The 20,476-nt window shown below is 30.6% G+C and overlaps 1 protein-coding gene across 1 annotated transcript; it reads left to right on the top strand.

The window, feature by feature from the left end:
* The first annotated feature begins 3,343 nt into the window (after window positions 1–3,343).
* On the top strand, window positions 3,344–20,419 carry LOC107369775 (uncharacterized). The gene is made up of 5 exons (XM_015937752.3): window positions 3,344–4,131; window positions 4,758–4,881; window positions 10,506–10,642; window positions 14,211–14,352; window positions 18,873–20,419. The coding sequence occupies exons 1-5, from the start codon at window positions 4,035–4,037 to the stop codon at window positions 19,423–19,425; spliced, it is 1,053 nt and encodes a 350-aa protein (XP_015793238.1). The 5' UTR covers window positions 3,344–4,034; the 3' UTR covers window positions 19,426–20,419.
* The last annotated feature ends 57 nt before the right edge of the window (window positions 20,420–20,476 follow it).

The raw sequence follows: 20,476 nt of genomic DNA, 5'->3' as shown, positions 1-20,476 counted from the left end.
TTATCAAGTAATGAGTAAAGAGATCGTAAAATAATTTTCCAAATTCCCTGTCAACAGCGTGACAATCAAAATTACGCAGAAACTGTTTCCATGGATATGGAACAGTGTTTTGACGAAATTTTCGTTTTTTTAACAAAATGTTATTTTCATCAGTCAATTAATGTCATCGATTCATTTCTCGACTTTTCATTATTCTTTAAACGTTTCATTTTGTTGAAAAGTTTATGTTTTCAAATTTATCCAAGCTAATGATTGGTCAAACTCTTGGGCAATGCTTGAAATGATTTGATGGTTGAAATGGTCAATGTTAATTGATTGCTTGCAAAAAGATTTTTCCAAGTTTTTCTCGATTCATTGAATGTGTGACAAAAAGTAAACATGAAATTGCAACAAACGTTTCCTTCAATAGCTTTGTCTTTCCTTTATCCAGAGAATGCCATGAAATGAACCTTGAAAACTTTCAAAATTACCACTAAAATTGATTAAATTATGTAGGAATATTTTACCAACTCAAACATGGCTCAACATGAATAAAGTTGAATAAAAATGAAAAGAACACTAAACTTTAAAACACTTTATCTTGCCTCGACAAATTCATTTTTCCCTTTGCTTATTCAATTCCATTTTACATTATTTGTACAGAAACAGAGTACATTATTAGCATAACTGTCGTTTTTACTATTTGATAACAGCTCCAGGCTGAAATAAACTTATAATGATACAAGTGAACTTGTCATTAATAAGTGATGTGACATTAAAATTGATCATCTCTTGAGGCCATCTTCTATTAACAACACATCGTTTTCCCAATCTTTATTTATCCATTTTCAATGCATTTCAACTGAATGTTCAACACAAATTAAAACAATGTGTTGCCCGAATTGCTAATTTACTGGATAAAATTATCGCTCAACAAACGACCACAATTTGTCTGGTAAATAAAGCCTTTAGCTAAAAGGGGATTCGATTGATTGAATGATGGACTCTTCTTGGTTGGCGCTTGCAGCAGTTTGATGATTCAATTGTCAAGACAAAAAATTGAAAACAAAAAAAAAATTCATCAATTGAAAACGAGCTGAACCGGCAATTACATTAATCAAGTTCAATCCCATGACGATAAATCCCTCATTTTTGTTGAACCTGTGAAATAGGACAATGTTGGGTTTGATTATGTTGTACATCAATGTTGAATGGAGATTTATTTTCAATAACCTTTTCTGTTATAAATCAATTCAAGAACATTCAATGAAAGTCAATTACTCTGGATAATCTTGATTAATAGAGACAATTTGCATTTTCATATTCTTTTCCAACAAATTAATCGATAAATTTTGCTTCTCTTGTAATTAAAAGTATTGATCTAATTTTATATTAAAATTGATATTCAGACAATTAGCATTTGTAAAGATTATGGAATTGTGTTTCCGATAACTTTGATTCCACTGCATTTTGCTAGAGAAAAGTTTATTGTCCTTTCATATTTCTGTGGCATTAATTTTGCTGGTGCACATTATTATTGGCATTTTGATTTATCAAATTTTATTATTAAAATACGTGTCTAGAATTACATAAAAGCCTTCAGGGTGTCACGATGATCCATTCAATTCCTTTTGCAATAACTCATTTACTAACTTTTCGTAACATATCATCAGTTTAATCATTGACGCTCAACTCTACCTTCAATGACTAAAGTTTTCAGCAATAATTTGAAATACAATTCTTGTAATCGATTAAGAATTGCAATGATAGGGAGATCCTCAAATTTCATCTGACATGTTATCTTAAGACTGCTTTTGTGTAGAGTTTCTGTTTGAAGAAAAGTAAATTTTGTTGATAAAAAAACGAAACTTTGTCTACAATCGAAATGATTGCAGAGTCTACATTGAGATGGTTATAAAACAAACACATAATCAATCAACTAGTGAGTTTGACCTTTTATAAACTCATAGAGTTCATTTGTCTTGGATCCTCGTAGAGTGTGAGTTATTTGGACTAGTTGTGACTGGTAAAGAATGTAAATAAAAGCTTTGAATTCGCATGGCGATTCACAACCTCGACATGTCACCAAACTTTTTTTAACACCAGTTTATGGGCTTCAATACAATATAATTTTCATGTTGGTTTTACTTTGTTATTCAATTATCAATAAAATGGTGTTAAGTTTAAGTTATCGTTGAAGTATCATAGTTGATTTTGTTAGTGATCATCCCGAACTAAGTTTGTATGAATGCAGTAAGTAACTGAGTGCTGCCATACTTTTAGTTCTGGGTTCTAGTGCCTAGATTTAGTATTGATTTCTAGTTTTTAAGTTTAGTGTTTGGTTTTAAGTGATGGGATCTGAAAGAAAAAAGGTTTTGAAAAATTTGCCATTAATTCTGGAATTTGTATCAACATCATTTTTTACATTCTTTCTTACTGCTAATGTAATGGCCTGAAATTGTGTAACCAAATTACGCAGTGAATTTTAAAGAAAAATGTTGAAAATTTCAGCGATTCAATGGGTATGAAATGGTTCTTCTCACAATTTAACTTGATTTACATGAGCTTAAACTTGCATTAGCAACACTGTACTTCACGCGGCTAGAATTGTCCAATGAATAACGTTCTGGCTTGAGAGTTGAAACCGAGAGTTCTGGTGTATGAACACAAGATAACTCAATTTGATTGATAATGTATCAATATTTCATTTAATTGCATTGTATATATTATTGGCTCATGGAAAACTTATAAATACAGAATTGAATTTTTCCCATTATGTTTAATCATCAATTTCAATTTTCGCTATTGTTGCGTAGTTGTCATGGAACCACAAAAAATAAAACGTCTAATATTTCATATCCTTGATTCGCAACTCAATCTCTCATGTACATGAAACAGTAAAAAAGTTATCATTAAAAGAATCAGTGTATTTATAATTCTTGGTCCAAGTTTAGTTTCCCTTCTCATGGTCTAAAGAGAAATTTCAAAGTAAAATGAGATACATTTATATTGAAATTAAATGTCTAACAATCTTAAATACACTGTTCAAACTCCAACAGTTCGTTCTTAAGACTCAGTATTTCTTGAAGCTTTACATGATTTTCATTCTCACAGTAACTAATATCGATGTTGAAGGTGAGCCATGAGTTGGGAAGCCTGAGTCTTGAGTCGACTCCTTGTTTGGGTGAAATGGAAGAAGAACATCAAGAAAAGAAAGGGAAAGAAAAAGCAAGAAAAAGCAAGGAAGATAAGAAGATGAAAAATGACGACAGAGAGAGAGAGAGAGAGAGAGAGAGAGAGAGAGTAAAGGAGTAGGTATGAATGTGGAAAAGTGAATATTGCGCTTAAATCCAATAAAATAATGTTAACTTGCCTGAGTTTGGAGTTTTGTATATTTTCACTCCCAGGACAAGTTTAACATTATTAGTTATTGTCTAACTTAATATATTGTCATAAGTTATAATCGTTATGAATATAAATTTGATTGTGAAAAGGATGTCGGTGATGATTGGAATGAGGTGAAGAGAGCAAGGTTAAGGTAAAAAAAGGACAGTGAATGGTGTTTGGATTAAATGGAAATTGATAATGTAATGGAAACGAAATTTGGTTTCACAGGTTTAACAGGTTAAATGTTATCAACATTTGAAACATTTTCTTCTCTTTTCCTCTCCTGTTCAACTTACAGCCTTAACCAACAACAATCAATACAATTTCATCGTGTCTCAATTCATCTAATTGTGCTTCAACACTTGGTTTAACAATTGTTCATAAGGATTTCAGATTTTGGATGCATTTTGGATACAAAGTTGCCTGTTAAAATTAGTGAAAACGAGAAAAATTCATCAATCAATTGAGAGTTTAATCCAAATGTTAAAGTGTTTGTGTTCAATTTCAGTGTGTTCAAGTCCAGTTATGGATAGATATGTAATCCAGTGAGCCTTGAAGTTGTTACTATTCAACAATATCATCAGTAATCATCACAAATCATCAAATCAACCATTAGCCTCATCACTCCAACATCAACAACACTATCAAAATCTGAAAAGGATAGGAAGATGGTTAAATCAATTACGGTGAAAAGTTCAATTGTTCAAAAATTTGCTCTTGTAGTTGTTATATTCATCTTTTCAGTGATCAATATTTTCATCAAAGGTAAGCCCTTTAATCTTAATTGATAATCAAAATGAAAATGAACCTTTCAAGATTGCTATAAGAAAAGTCGTAAATAATGCTTCAACACCATCAAACCCAATATCGACAAAGTTTCATTTTTTGGGCTTTCATTATTTACACTCTTTTTTGTTGCTCCTTTATGTACTTAAGACTAATTTCAAAAGTCATCAACATTTAGTCGCCATTTTCAGCTCTTGCTCCAACTGTTGCCATGAAATGCATCATCATTGTTATTGAGTTTCAACCAACACTTAACCTCAATGGGTTACCTCAACTTTTTTTTCCCTAAACTTTTGCATGAAAATATTTCCTCAAATCATTCGGTGAAATTCAAGTCATTTTCTCGTCGATTAATAATGCAAAGTGAAAAAAAAGATGTTGAATATTTCATTTGAAAAGCTTTTGGATTCGCCTTGTTTGTGCAATTGTTTCTTGTTCAACTGTTTTCGTAATTATTTTTGCTTTTGCCGTAAAAAAACAATGATTTTAATGATGATGTGATTCTCTTGAGAAATTTCATGGAAAATGGAAAGCAACAGAATCATTTGAGTTATTTCATTCTGTCATTTATTGACTGTTTTTCTTTCTCTCTTCCTTTTATATAGCTTCTGTGAAAACAAACGATTGTCCAAGAAGCGTTGACCATTGTGCTAAAAACATGAAGAGCGTTCTCAACGATACAAGATTTACCTTTCCTCGGAATGACCATCAATTGGATATTTTATGTCAGTAAGTAATGAAATAAATGGAATGGACAATTGATCAAGTGATCAAAGAAGAAACAAAAGAAACAAATTCCTTGTTTGACAGTTTTCCATCAAAATCACTGTTCGCCCGATTACTCGAGACTCATTTATCATCATTGTCAGATTACTTTATGATTTCCATTACATTAATCGATATTATTGAATACATGAAATGATAATTAAATTACTTTCATGATAAATTATTTTTAAGAGTTTCTTTTTCTCTTTCATTTCCATTGTGAGTATGATTGATATCAACATTTAAAAATATTGCAGGTTAAAACTCGATTCTATCAAATGATTTTTTTTTCTTCTTCTTCTTTTACTTTTCCATTTACTCCAAAACATCTATTCCAAATGAAAAGTATAATGATGTTTAAAGTAAATTTGCTTATCTAGTTGTATTGATTATTGTTAACTGTTTTTCCTCTTTTTCTCTCTATTTCATTTATCTTATTATTCTGCAGAGAATCAGCTTTTCTATCTAATTATTATTCAAATTGATGCTCATTAAAATATTATCATCATTAGGTAAATTGATGACTACCTCTATCCTTAGCATTACAACTATTTAACAATTGCAATAAAGTATGCTTTTGTTGTAACAATACGCTTCATCATTGCTTATTAAATAGACACAAAAGGCAAAAACAAAAGTTTATTACTGTGAAGCGTCCAGATTCACAGTGATTATCAGAACCAGATTACCAGAAACAGATTTAACACTTTGAGAGTTTGAGTTGTTTGAGAACGATTGATAAACTTTGGCAGTCAATCAGAACTGAGCCTGTTTTCAGGTTACATGAGGTTGACTCTTGGTTCAAATCCTTAAGAGATTATTAAGTTATGACTGGTAAAGAATGTAGATTTCGAACCACATAATTCATCATGTTTTTCTTATTCTGACAATCAGCCTGAGCAATATAATTAGATGCATTTTTAGTGGTAGCAAAACTTCATCGACATTTTAGGGATGCTCTTTTGATGCAAAATTTGAGCTGATTAAGCATAATTTCAATTGGATTGAGGAATGAGGAATATACAGGTAGATACATATCATGAACTTTCTCTCTCACAAAGTTCTCATCATCAGGATCATGATGCAAATGGACGTTGTCCATGATAATAGTAAATTTCTTATCAGATGATAGAAAATTCAATCAATTGGCGGCGATTACCAATAGAATGATCAGTGTTATATGCTGATTCTTGTGTAAGTGTTACACCAGGGATAAGAGATCAGCGAATCACTACACAGAAATAGTTCGCACTCCGTTGGCAAAAAAAGATAGACTTTCAGAACAGAGGTAAAAGATGTTTACCCGGTTAATTAGGTTGAATTTCAGTTTATTGATTAACTTGAAATAATTTGAATTTGTCTTACAATACAAAGATGGTTACAAGAGGGAATAAGAACTCAAGACTAGTATGATTGGAATTAATTAACAATGAACATCACTCAACTTTTTAAGCTAGGAAAAGAGCTCAAAACATCAAGAAGCCAAAGACACTTTCTCTTCATTTTACATTACCTTTTTATAAAGGGTGTTGCGTTTAATAAGGTGCAATTATCAGTTAGCCAAATGTAGATAAAAAGATGGACAAAGGTAAAGATCAAGACATCTTACATTGTTTATCTTTTTATCTTCATTTGGGTAACTGATAATTGCACCTTATTAAACGCAACACCCTTTAGCTAGTCATAAGGAAAAAGACAAACAAAGGAAGATAAGGAAATACATTTATCTTTTAAAGACTTAAACTTAACTGTTTATAAGACTTTGATTGGGGACAGTGAAAGTTGAGATGTCTGCCCCTTACAGTTGCACCTCATAAAATTCCGACTCGTTTTTAGAAATAGCAGCTTTGAATCGGCATGGCTATTCACAGTCTCGACACATTGGAACCAAATTAGACTTTTTTGAATGGCAATTTATTGGGCTTCAAAATAATATAAATTTTTAGGCTAGTTGAACTTTGTTATTCGATTGAAATGGTGTTAAGATTCGGTATATAATAAAAGCCTGGAAACGGGTTGATAAGCCCAAATCAACCCTGGGCTAAATTGATTTATTTCCATTCTTTACCAGTCATACCTTAGAAGCTTTAAAGATTGATGAAGTTGGTTAATACAAGGCCAATAAAACCGCTATTAGCAAGTGGTTTAGGAAACAAAAGAGTTGCAAGAAAACTGCCAGCTTTAAAGACGCAATCAAATTAAGTCTATTAACATTTTGGGCAATTGAAACGAAATCTAATTACAAATTAATCTCTCAGTTGAGTAAAATGAAATGTATTACTGTTTCTTAATTTCATCTGTTACCTTTATTGGATGACTTTTAATCCAATATCTTTCAAGCACATATCAATATCCTGAGATTCAAGTGTCAGTCGAGTTAAATTTTCTGGGTCAAGATGAACATCTTCAGTTTTGACTGAGCATCAAGAAACTAGAATTTCAACATTTTTCAACATTTAATATTCTTCATCTTTTCATTTTAATCGCCCAAACCATTGAGCCTCAATCATACTGGCCGGACAATCTAATGATAAATTGAACATAAAACGCAACAAGAGAAAAAAGATTCTCATTTAAAGCTCTTGAAACTAATGAAGGTTCAAGGATTGACTTGATGGTAGTGATGCATTCAAGTTTCTTGATCGCACCTTAATCAAGAGATTGAAATCATTTGTTAAGAAAATTAGCTCTAAAACCATTAGCTTGATTGCAAAGTCAATTTAATTTCATGTAATCGAATCCATGCAATTTATGGTTCATTAAAATTTCTTCTGCTCTTGATCCATTATTAAATCAGGTGTTGCGATGAGCAAATGTTGAAACCGTAACGGCTTGCAATTTCATGTTTCGTCTTGCATTTACTTTTCATTGTTATCCATTTCACCGACTGTAGATGCCATGATGGGTGATAATGATTTGTAAAATGAGTTAGAGGCCGGAAAAAGTTACAATAAAAGTGAATTAATGATCAACTCGAAAATGTTTCATTTGACAAATTTGGTGTTGAACAAAAGCAGAGACTGCTTTTCAAACCAATGAACCAACTCTTACAAGTAAAACTGTGGCTTTATCAATATCCACCAACACATGTTTAGATGACTTTAAAATCAAACAACTACTTCAAAACTATTGAAAGGTTATCAAAAGAAGAAGAAGAAAATGTTATTTCTTGTTTATTGATGTTATTTAACTTGTTTTTTTTCCTCTTTTCCCCGTTTTCTTTCATTTGTTGATTTATTGAATTCAAGTAGAGTTGTTGACTTTTCAAGATTTTTCACAACATATACGAATCTTCATATTGACATTGCAAAAGTTTGTTCCGTTGCAATCGATTCCATCATTGAAATCGAATAACTTGAAAGCAAACAAACCAAAGTCAAAAAGTGAATAAACATGGAGAAATGTGAATTTTTCAAATGAACATTACAAAGAAAATGCTCTTTTCGATCTTTCTTTTTTTTGTAAACCTTTTCAAGTAATTAGAGTTGATGGTTTTCATGATTCCAATTGTAATGCTCAAAATGCACACACATGATTTTCATGTAGAAATAATGAGAGTGAATAAAAGGTTATTGGAAATATTTTCTCAATCGTGTCAAACATCATCTAAATTTTGTAAAGAAAATAAAGTTTGGCTGAAGAAAAAAAAGTTCAACATTCATTTGAATAAAATGTTGATGGGCACAAAATGTGATCAAAAGAAGAGAAAGTGGAGAGAAAAAAAATGAATCAAAAGACAAGAAAATTGTACAATATTCATGTTCTATCGTGAACCTTTCCACATCACAACATTTCCCTTGTGACACTCTCGTTACCCAGTCAAGCATCAAATAGATTATCAAAAAGTTTGAAAAAAAACGAACCCAACTTTTGAAACATTTGATTCAAGTTTAAACAGAAAACCAAAGCTTATTAGCATTGAATAATGTTTCATGAGAAAAGTGTATGCACATAAGAATTTTATATTTATATTTGCAATATAAGAATAATATTTCATGTTGCTTGAAACAAATCAATCCAGATGCAATCATTTCTCTCCCAAAATTAAATCTCATTTCATGGTGCAAAGTTGAAAGAGAGTTGAACAAAAAATGAACTTCTAATTGTATAATTACATTGTCAAGGAACAATCAAAAGCGATTTAGAAGCAACCTTTTTTTATTCTCATTGAGAATGCAAAATTTAATCTAATGAACTTCATGATTAAAGGTGATACTTGAAGTTGAAGTTGACTTGAAATGTAAATTTTCCATTGAATACGTAAGTTCAGTTAAGTGAATGAAGATGCAATTCTGGTAATTTATTATTCGCCTGATAATAATTTGCTTTGCCTTTCCATGTAAAATTGTGAACAAGTCAACAAGAATTGTTTCCTCGTTTATGTTCATCATTCAAATTGATGAATAAGTTGAGGTTGATGATGAACAAAATTCCAATCCAATGAACCTTAATTGTCTTTTAATTGAGTTAATAATGTTATCCAAAAGAAGTTGGGAGAAAAGGTTCTTCAATAGAATCCTACAGAAAAAAGTTGTTTTCCTTCATTAATTTGATGAATTAAATAAAGGACCATTTATTATCTGCCAACACTTTCATTAAAAGATGATTAGAAAGTCAATAATTAAATGTATCCATATGAATCGACTATGAAACAGTAGCGTAAAGTCAACTTTCGTTGCAACGAAAATTTGAGTCAATTTTCGATTTTCTCTTCTCTTGAAATTTTCAACCAGTTTCGCCAATTTAAATTGTTGCAATTAAATGTTTAGCAGGAAACATTGTTAACCAATTAACTTGGTTGACTTGATTTTGACAAAACCATTGACTCTCCATAATACAATGTTTCAATTTAAATGAACATCATTCAGGGAAAATCTTTTTTCTTCTCAATCTCTGTTTCTCTTGCCTTTTCCTCCAATTAAATTACTCATAAACAGTTGGAGTTGATGTTAACACTTGTTTAGCATTCAGCTTGGATTCCACCTGAATATGAGATTTTATTCAAGTTAATCTTCGAAACCGAAAAAAGATTAATTTATCTTTTCGCTTTTCACCTTGATTATCATATCATGCTGATTGAACCAATTGAACAAGTCTAATTATCTATATTAATGTTTCCATTTTTATTCACTTTGCCGACTGCCAATCAAATGTATGAATAAATATCACACACAAGTCTCAATGGTTTTCATAAACTCATTATAACATGTCCAAGTCAAGATATCTTCAAGTGCAACTGCTGATTAACTTTTATAAAAGACTTTTTTTCTTATTCTCTTATCATGATGAGAGAATGATGAAAATGAATTTCATTTTGAATAAAGGTAAACAATCTTGAGCAATTATCTTAATGAGTTTAACCAATCATGAAAAGGTAAAACTTCATCTACTGAATTTAGTTTATTAATAAATTCAAGATTTTTCTGTTTCTTGTGTTTCTTTTTTGTTACGAATAATCGATAAATCCAAAAAGTTTGTAATGTTCATTTCTGACTTTCTTTCCATTTAATCTAATGATACTTTTTTTTCATTATTTCTTCTCTTCTCTTTCGCCTGGCCATCTTCTTCAAATCCTTGGTGTTGATCAGTCATTTAAATCGAACCATTACCTGCATCAATAAATTCATCGAATGTGATCTTACATCAAACGTTAAGAAGGACACTTTCAATGGATTACTTCAGTTAATGGAGAAACTGTGTTCAAAATCATCCAAGTTCAGAATAGGTAAGAATACGGTTTGCTCAGAGACACAAAAGTCCAAATACTCGAGAAACAAAAGAAGGTGAAAAAAAAGATGAACATGAAGATGTGAAGAAAAGAAAAGGAAATTTTGGATTGCCAAGTAAACTAATACAATCCCTTTTAATTCTGATCAATGAATCTCCCAAATCCATTGAAACAAGTTCACCATGCTATTGAGTCCAGATGAGTGATTCCAATAAATTAACTTTAATGAATTATCGCGTAATTTAAAAACAAAACCTTCTATTGGATTAGATTTTCACTGAAACAATGAATAATTCAGATGAAATGAAATCATTTCTAACATTAAACATTCAAAATGATGAAAATGAATTTCAATGAAACCATTAAACTCCAACAAGCAAAATCAATATTTTACTGGACTCAACAAAAGTTGAAACTTGAAATTTTATCAACTAAAAGTTCAGTTTAATGAAACTTTAATTATCTCAGTAAGAAACGATTAAAAGGATGAGAGATGAAAAAGGTGAGCAAAGCTTGAAAATTTGAGCTAAATTCATGGATAATACAATAGGTGAAAACAATGAGTTCACGATTTAAGATAAAGATTGTATTTCGTTTATTATTTATAGCACAAAGTTTCATAAGGCACAAACTCGAGTATCTTTTTTGATATGTCGCTTATTTAGTTAACATTTTGGTAAATGTTAACTTATTATATGTGATTTAGTACAGTTTGGTATCTTGAGTGAAAATTCATTGGAGATTATAAATCACATAATCCTCTTTGCAAACTCTGAATAGAGTAAATCTTTAACTCGAAGGATATTATATGAGTGACTGCAATGAACCAGATCATTTCTAAGGGTCTTGGAGTTTGTTCGAGGATCAAATCTGAATTAGCACAATTGGTTCAAGATATACTCATGTTTTTTATCCTTGACGCTCGTTTGTGTCAATTATTTGAAAACCAGAAGTCAGATTAATGATATTTAACCTGTGGGGAGAAAGTTCTGGACAAATTGCTACTCTTAGTAATCTGAGATTATCTCTGAACTGGGTTTAACTAAAGGTAAGCATTTAGTCCGTCCATGTCACTTCACGATACAGTTTTTATATCAGGTTGCCTCAAATGGTTCGAAGTGCGAGTTTGGTACCAAGAAATATCAATATGAAAAATATCTAGTTCATACAATTGTTTCTGTTTCAGAAAGCTTTTCTATAGTAATGTTAGTCAGGTCACTTGAGTGTATTCAATCTATTTTCCTTTTGTGTTTACAAATACTCAAATCAATTGAGATCGGCTTGGTTCTATTAAAGCTCCTCATTGTAACAGTGGAAGATCGATATTTTTTATATTCTATCCTTTGGAACTTGCCTTATCAGTAGCCATATTGTGCTCGAATTTTGATTATTTTAATGTAAAGTAAAAGATACGCGAGTTGCGAAAGTTTGACATTCTTCTATCGAAATTTAATTTCGTCCCTAAAGGGATGGTTTGATATTAAAACTTCGCCTGATTTCAAGAAAAGGACCCACATCAGTAATAAGGAGGATCTGCAAAATCGCCTGTTCTCGATTTTTCCTGAAATGATCGTTTTCAGACTCAAAATTTCATGCTGATTTTAATAATGAAATTTATTTTTCAAAGCAGCCATTATTTTTAAGAAATGAGCCAAGATACCTAAATACCACATAGTATTATTTTCCTTTGTGAAATAATGAAGATGCCGTCTAAGCCAGCTAAATATTAACATAATCAATGTAATGAAGCATGGTGAATAATATGGTCTTGGTTTGGTTCCTATGAAATAGCCAAACATGATGGAAATTGTATAAAAACTAGATTAAGCTATGTATTTATTGATGTACTTTTAAACAAGATGAAAATGCCATCTAAACCAGCCAAATATTAGCATGATCAACGTATTCAAGTATGATGAAAAATATAGTGATGGTTTCATTTTTGCAAAAAATGCCAAACAATTTGAAAATTGCAGAAAATTGATCAAAGGCCAGGATCACTTTGAATCTTACAGAGAAACATTTTTTAATTATTTTGATTATTTCGCATTAATAAAATGGTTAAACTAGATGATTCAATGGCTTTACAAAAATATATTATCAGACTCATTTTAATTGTAAACAAAATAGTTGCCATGATTTTCATTGGGTTAAACTTTTCTGGTTAAAGATAAATTGAAAGTTATTGACCAAATTTTTATTGGAAACAGATCTTAACATAGACATGGAAACTCTCTCGACCAATGGAAATTTTTATAAAAAATTAGCTTAATTGAATTGAGTGATTCATTTTACTGTCTATTTCAGCCAAAATAAACGTTAAAAGAAATAAATTGCCTCCAATTGGTGGTTTTAATTATTACAAAATGTTAACTTAAATAACATTGGTTGCATTGTTATCAGTTTATTCACATTAGTGACTAAAAAAATTACGCAACCGCCTGAGAACTTTCAATGTTAAATAATAAATCCATTGTTGTGTCCATCCGATCCATCCGCTGTTAAAAAATTCAATTTATGAATCATAATATGAACTTTACTTCCGAACGCTTTGTTTTATCAAAAAACAAAAACGTATATTCGGAATCAGAAATTGCATTCGAAAAAGTTCAATTCGCAATCATATTTCAAGAGGCGATTTTCCCTATTCATTTGCAGATCCTCCTTAATGATTTATAATCTACATTATTCAAATATAAATAATACCCTGAAATTTTCATAGATTTTCATAAAAAATTTCTGTCTAATTGTTAATTGAAAGTTGAAACCGCACATATCAACAGCCCTTTATTTTAGAGAGATGTTACACCATGTGATTTTGGAACTTGTTCAATTCTAAACATTTAACAATTGTTGCAACAATGAGTAACAAGGATCTTGAGGATATTAGGTTACGTAAAAGATAGTCTGTAAGAGTGATTTTGAATTGTCAATTAAAATTGAATGAACGCAAACAATCGGAAGTTTATACTCCACCAAATCAATCAATCTTTTCCACCGATTGACGAGGTTATAAATCCTTTCTTTATAAAGGTTCGAGTCTTTTGATTCGAAAAATGTTTTGAAACCTAATAGATTATATTCATATTATCGAGATCTTTGTTTCGAAAATAAAGTTCTTTCGATCTGAAAGAGTTATTGTCCGATGGAGCAATATTGGGACTTTATAGTGGGCGAGAAAGTAATTCCCATTTGAGTTCCTTGATTTTTGAGGTCAAAGTTGCAATATGAGGTGGAGCATTATCTTGATGAAAATAACACTTTTTCATATGATCAATGATGATCTGTCAATTTGATCGGTCAAGTTCGAATGCAGAATTGAATGAATTTTTCAAAGAACACGATGTTGTGGTTAAATTCCTAATCAATGGCAACCTTATGTAGAGTCAGACTTGCGAAACAGTAATAGTTGAAGTAAATTGAATGTGTGATATTTGATGAACATGAAAGGTTCAAGAGAACCACTGAATCAATAAAAAAACCAAAAGTTAAAAGCTACCAATGAAATTTGTTTCATTTCTTAAACGATTAAAATTTCTTTTCTTCTCTCCATCTCATTGAACAGAATATTTAAAACATGCTGAATGTTATCATAAATTAGCTCCTGTTTACACCAAATGTTATCAACTTTATTACGAAAGTGAAAGGAAAAGGATTGAACTAAATCGTAATATAACAACCTCTCAACACCTAATCTTATGGTGCTGGTAAGTGTTCACCTTATTCTTGAACATTAATCTTATTATTCTTAATCCATCTCAATTATTATCATTGTTATATGATTTCATCTTTCATCATTCCCTGTTGATATTTTTCTTTCCACCTTCCATTTCAATTACCTTTCTATTTCATTAACTTGCTTACCTGTCTTTTTGCTGAATCCATCTTGTTGTCTCGCTAGTTTCACCGCCATTTTCATGTTAACCTTTTCCTTCATCATCATCATCATCATCTTTTCTGATTCCAAAACAATCTTCAAATTAGGTTCAATTTAGGTTATTACCTGTTAACCAGCAACTCTTACGAGTAACAATGTTATCGATCGACAAAACTTTATGATGTATAATGTTTATCAAATGATGAGTAATGAGGATAATGTTGATGATGTTGTACACATTTCATGAGTGACAATTCATTTCATGTAAAGTTGACCTTTCAAAGGCAATTTCACTTTTTTGTTTCATCCTTTGTTTGCTTCTCTTGACCAAGGTTTACCTTTATCAAAATTGTGATAAAAATGAAGCTCATCTCATTGGTGATAAGTCGTTCATTAATTTTCATCATTTTGTTGAAGTAAAATTGGAAACAAATAAAATGTTGATTGTCAGGATAACAAAAATGAATGACGCACATTCAAACTCGATAACTTTGGTTAAACATGGTTTTGTTTGTTTTCAGTGAAAAATTTATTTCCATTTTGACAATCAACTTTTCAATTACGTGAGCCTTTTCATGAACAAGGAAAGAGCAATCATTTAAATTTCCGCATCTCATGTAAAGATAGACGCCTTAGGATAGAGTTGATATTTTAATCTAAAAATTGGTTAATTATTTCCAGACTCAGTAACTAGAACAAGGAGTAATTTTGTATCCACAAATGGACACATTTAGGGATTGAAATCAGTCTTTTAGATTTTCATTTCTTAAATGATTTTCTTTCCGTTCAGTGTTTCATTGTTTTTTTATAATCAATTGTTAATTGGCTATTCAGCTCATTCTGCTTCTTCCAAAGATGGACACTTTATTTTGTTTAAAATGCATTCAATTTGAGCTTTTTTCAACCATTAAAAGATTCAATTGTTATTTCAGCATTTCTCAATTTCAGTGTAAGGAGTGGTCCCTAAAAAATTGGACTAACTTTGAACCAAATTTTAACAATGTTAAATATTTTCAATCAAAGGATTCTATGGCTCAAATTAACGGAAATTTAATGCACTTTTCAAATATATAATTTTTATCTATCAAAACATTAAATTAATCAGTAAAATGTGTCTTAAAGCGAGTGATAAGCGTAATTTAATAGTTCAGTTCGTCAAATCTAACCCAAACCTTCGACCAAGTGATGTTTATAATTACTTTCAGAAACTTGAATTTTCTAGATCAACTGTATATAACATTGTTAAACAGACCAATGACGGTATTTCAAGTGAAAGGAAATCAGGTTCAGGTCGGAAACCAACTAAAATGACCCAAGGAAAACTAAAAAAGTTCGTGAAATTTAGTGAAAACTGTACAGAATCTCAGAGATATATTGCCAAAAAATTTGATATTTCAAAAACTCATGTTCAAAGATTGATGAAAAAGGCAAACATCAGTTATCATCGGACTATTCAAGCTCCAAAATCAACCCCAGCTCAAGAAAAGAGACAAAAAATTCGAATAAATGTAAATTAATCTATTTAATCTGAGTAATTCCTTGGAACAAGAGTGAAATGAAAATTTGGATGAATACAATTTGTAAATCACAGGCAGCACAGAGAAGCAATTGACAAAAAAATCTGAGCGACTAGAGCATACGCTCTTTAATTTAATTAACAAGGCTAATTACACTGAGAACAAGAAAACATGATAATCTGAATCCAATGACAGTTTTTTATCAGAGAAAATGTAAAAAAACGAAACTCAGATGGTTTCTTATTGAATTACAAACTGGTGAAAGACTGATTCGATTCTTGATTCCTGCATTTTTCATTTCTCTCAACCTTTACCGATAGATTCATCAGGTTAGTGCATGAGAAATGACATTTTCAACAGTTTCCTTTAATGAGTACAAAACTCTAGACGGCATTTAGCTTCTACTTCAAGTGTAAATTAAATTGCAAGCATTTTTCAATGAACTTCATTGTAAATCATGAAAGCTAGAAAAGTTTTCTTTTCCTTCAATGAATATTTTCATTTTAAAAATAAACATTTCCATAGAAATGGATGGAAATTGAATTTGAATTTCTAAGTTTCGTTTGGTGGATCAATGATGCTTAATTCAATCCTGGTTGACAAGAAGTTGGCAGAAAATTTTCAGAATTATTAAATTGAAGGAAAAAACGAAAGAAAAGCGAATAGATTTTTCTTCTTCTTTTGTCGAATTGTTTGGTCGGCAATTTGATTGAACATTTTTTTCTAATAACATTTATTACATTTTGACTCAATTCCATTGAAGCTTGTTGTGAATTCAACTATGATTACTTGTAATCATTATTAGCCATGAGAGCGCGTCTGATTAATCAGAAACTTCGTTATTGGCCAACTACAGAAATAACTGTTTACTCTGTAAAATGATAATACGGTTCCCTTTGGATTCTTTCTGATTAGATTGATGATGATGGTGAACAGGATAATAAACGACTGGAAAAGGTTTTTCATCTTCATCAAAATCATTTTTTCCCTGACCTTTCACTGGTCACTGGTCGATGCCTTTCATCTTCTCAATCAACCCAATCAACAGGAAAAGCAGCCAAAAAGTGTAAATCTCAATTTGATGGTCAATCGTTTGCGCATCAACTTTCTCATTATCAACCCAAATAAGCTAGAAGACCATTGAATCAATGATGAACCACATTGAACTTGCACTTATTATAATCAATTAATCAATTGTTTGTCAGGGTTAATCAATTGAATACGGTTAATCATTTAATAATAGTCACTCTTGAGATTGATTTTAAACACTTTTATAACTGAAAATCATGATCCATGACTGGTTTCAATAACGATTAGCTTTTACCTTTTCATTTTCCTTTGATTACCTTTTTTCATTTCAAATATTTATCAACCATTGATTAATAATTTTAATAAATAACTGGGTGAAAAAATCAGTTTCCATTACATTAACCAAGATGATTGAATTGGAAAATGTGACTTTTTGAGAAAATTTTCATTTCACAATTTGATCAATGTGACGATTCCATCTGATTATTTACAAAGATTTCTCATTTTAATCGTTTTTCTTTCTCTTTTTTTCACTCTTCTCAATTCATTTTCAACTCGATAATGTCATCCAAACGATCAGCAACTCCAATAGCTTCATTTAAATGTAATTGCTTTCAAACAGGTGAAAATCTATTCATTATTATTAATCTTACTCTAAACCAAGTCGACTATTTTGTTCACCTTTACCCAATTCCTTGGAGTAATTTCAGGTAAAACCTTGAGTTTACTTCGACTTTTCATCTTTGATTGGTTCACACCTAACCAGTTGATTGATTAGGTATTATTGTAAAGAAAAGGAAAGGAGACACAAAAAAAAGGAATCAAATTGATGGACAAAAAGAGATAAATTTGGGTTCGAAAGCAGTAAAAGAAGTTGAATAAATACAGAAAAAATTGGATAATAAATGAATAAATGATTAAAAGAGTTAATCAGATGAAAGGATAGTTTAACAGGATAAAGGTTTTAGTTTAAAATTATGAGCCATTATTATACTATTTTGATTGTCACTTTTCCCATTAAGGGTTTAATGGGAAACAAATATCGATTGAATGTGATAAATGTTTTAAACCATTCAATTTGATCGTTAAACACTAGGCAAAACCTTGTAAATTGTACACAAAATTGACTCGCCAATGGTTGAAATGACAAAGTAATCAGTCAATTTTTTTGGTAACAATTTTAGACAAAAAAGTGAATCATTAATCATGAAAAATCGCTGGAAACGTTGGTAAATGTTGAAAGGTTGCTTCGATGAAATAAGTTTACATCTACAGGTTCAATGAGACTGTTTAATGGCTGTTTAACATAGAACAATTTAATTATAAGAAAAGGAAAATTAATTCAGTAAATTGGCTTTAGGCCAATATTGCAGCTTTTTTCAAGTAATGGTAAACAGACCAAATCCAATGATCAACCTTTGACATAAAGCTAGGTTGAAGTGTGTCTTGTCTTTTAACCTCTCATTTTGACTATTGTTTTTATTGATTAAACATTAGGTTAACCATCGTTGATTAAGGTAAAAAGCTTGGTAAATGTGAACACTCAAGCTTGGGGCAATCAGCAAATTTATTTTTCTCATTATCCTTAAACAAGAATCAAGAATTGATTTTATCGTTTCTCTTTTCACCTCTTCCTTCCAATTCAATTTAATCACTTTTTATTTAACTTGATTTGCCACCAACACTTTGAATATTGTCATTTGTATGAAATAAATTTTAATCTTTTTTCACCTTTTCTCTCCTTTTTCTTCTGTCCATGTTATCCTGACTTGGTTTCATGCTGGAATTTGCTTTGCCTTGTTAGCAACTATAAAAACCACCGAAAGTGCACCACTGATCCTGTTAGTAGGTATTGTGGTTCTGATGCTGCCAACTTAGCTGAACAAATTGTGATTATTAGTGAAGGTCAAGAAACACTTGACCACTGTCCTAAGCATATAATTACATCGTCAACATGTCTTAAACAGTGGGAAAGCCTTGGTTTACTTGTAAATACAACCTACACTTCAAATGGAAACATTGAATTTCTGTCAGATGAAGATAATTCCCTTTATCCGGATCGTATATCATCTTCAGCATTTTCACCATCCACTAGAAAGTGCAACAATCATTTAAACAAATTAACATTGGTCAATCCGTTTCTCCCATCGATCCTTCAATCACTTGCTCTACTCGTCATTATACTTGTTTACAATCATTTCAACGTTTTCTGCACTTTTCCAGTCAACTCTTGTCAACACTCGCCAACACTGGAAACACCAAAATTCAAACAATTTTCACATTTACAAGCAACTCCATCCAATGGAGCTTTGAAACATTGGTTTGAAAGGTCATCTTTGGTGAAGGAAAAGACATGATAACAGTTTTAGTTATAATCAAGAAGCAAAACTGAATTGTGTGATTAAACTTTTTACTCTAATTGTGAGGTGAAAATTGTGCAAACACTTGAAAAGAAATGCGCTTTTTTGCCGCAACACTTTTTTTAACGAACCCAACATTTGGATGGAAATGAAGTTATGGCCAATCTTTTTTTCGTCTCTGGTTAATCAATTATTCCCTGGTTATTAGATGAAATTATTTTCAATTTTCCTTCTCCTTCTTCCTAACTGTATTAAAGACGTTAATCAATTCAAAAAACAAGGATATCAATCAATCTCTCAATCGGAATGTCAATCATATCAACAAAAATTAAGGAATTAACACTTTTCGGTTGTAAATTGCAACTAAATTGACCACACTTTACACTTACACTTGTAAACAATCCCAACAATCACTTTGAATCGTTAAATTGTTGAAGAAATTATTTTGAAGCTAAAAGCATTAAAGTAATTGAACATATCTTTTTGTTTGTTGTGACCATTATGTTGAATCTTTACACTAAAGTCAATTCATATTGAAAAAGGTTGGCAAAAGTAAAACTTGTGACTTTGTCCCAATTGAAAATTGATGATAATTTTAAACATTGAAAGTCAGATTTAACTAGCAATCAAGCATTTTTGGATATACATTTGTTATTAACATTGTTTGTTCAAGAAAATTTTACTTCTTTCCAAAGGTGATTTTCTTGAATCTTGACCACGGTAAGCAAGAATCTTCTTGTTTCATGTTGATCAATTTTTTTACTGAAATTAGATATGCTCATGAAGTAATTGGTTTTGTGTCCAAAATTGATAATTAAATCTGATATTCAATCTTTAAAACTGGGAGACTTTTTTTCATTCTGACAAACGAAAGCTTTGTTAGCTTTTTTCAATGTGAATTGACTGTAATAAATAAATGTATTATTAAGAAAAAAAGACATTATCTTCTTTATACTGATTATTTAAATAAAGCTTACAAATTCAAATGCCATTTTCTGAATTTACGTCATTTGGATGATTGATTTATTCAATTTTAATGTACATTTCG

The sequence above is a fragment of the Tetranychus urticae genome, chromosome 1 (genome assembly GCF_039701765.1).
Source record: "Tetranychus urticae isolate SD_2017Ah chromosome 1, NJAU_TeUrti_SD_1.0, whole genome shotgun sequence".
NCBI classification, from domain to species: domain Eukaryota; kingdom Metazoa; phylum Arthropoda; class Arachnida; order Trombidiformes; family Tetranychidae; genus Tetranychus; species Tetranychus urticae.
The sequence above is the reverse complement of the archived record's forward strand: the minus strand, read 5'-3'. Positions and strand labels throughout refer to the sequence as shown.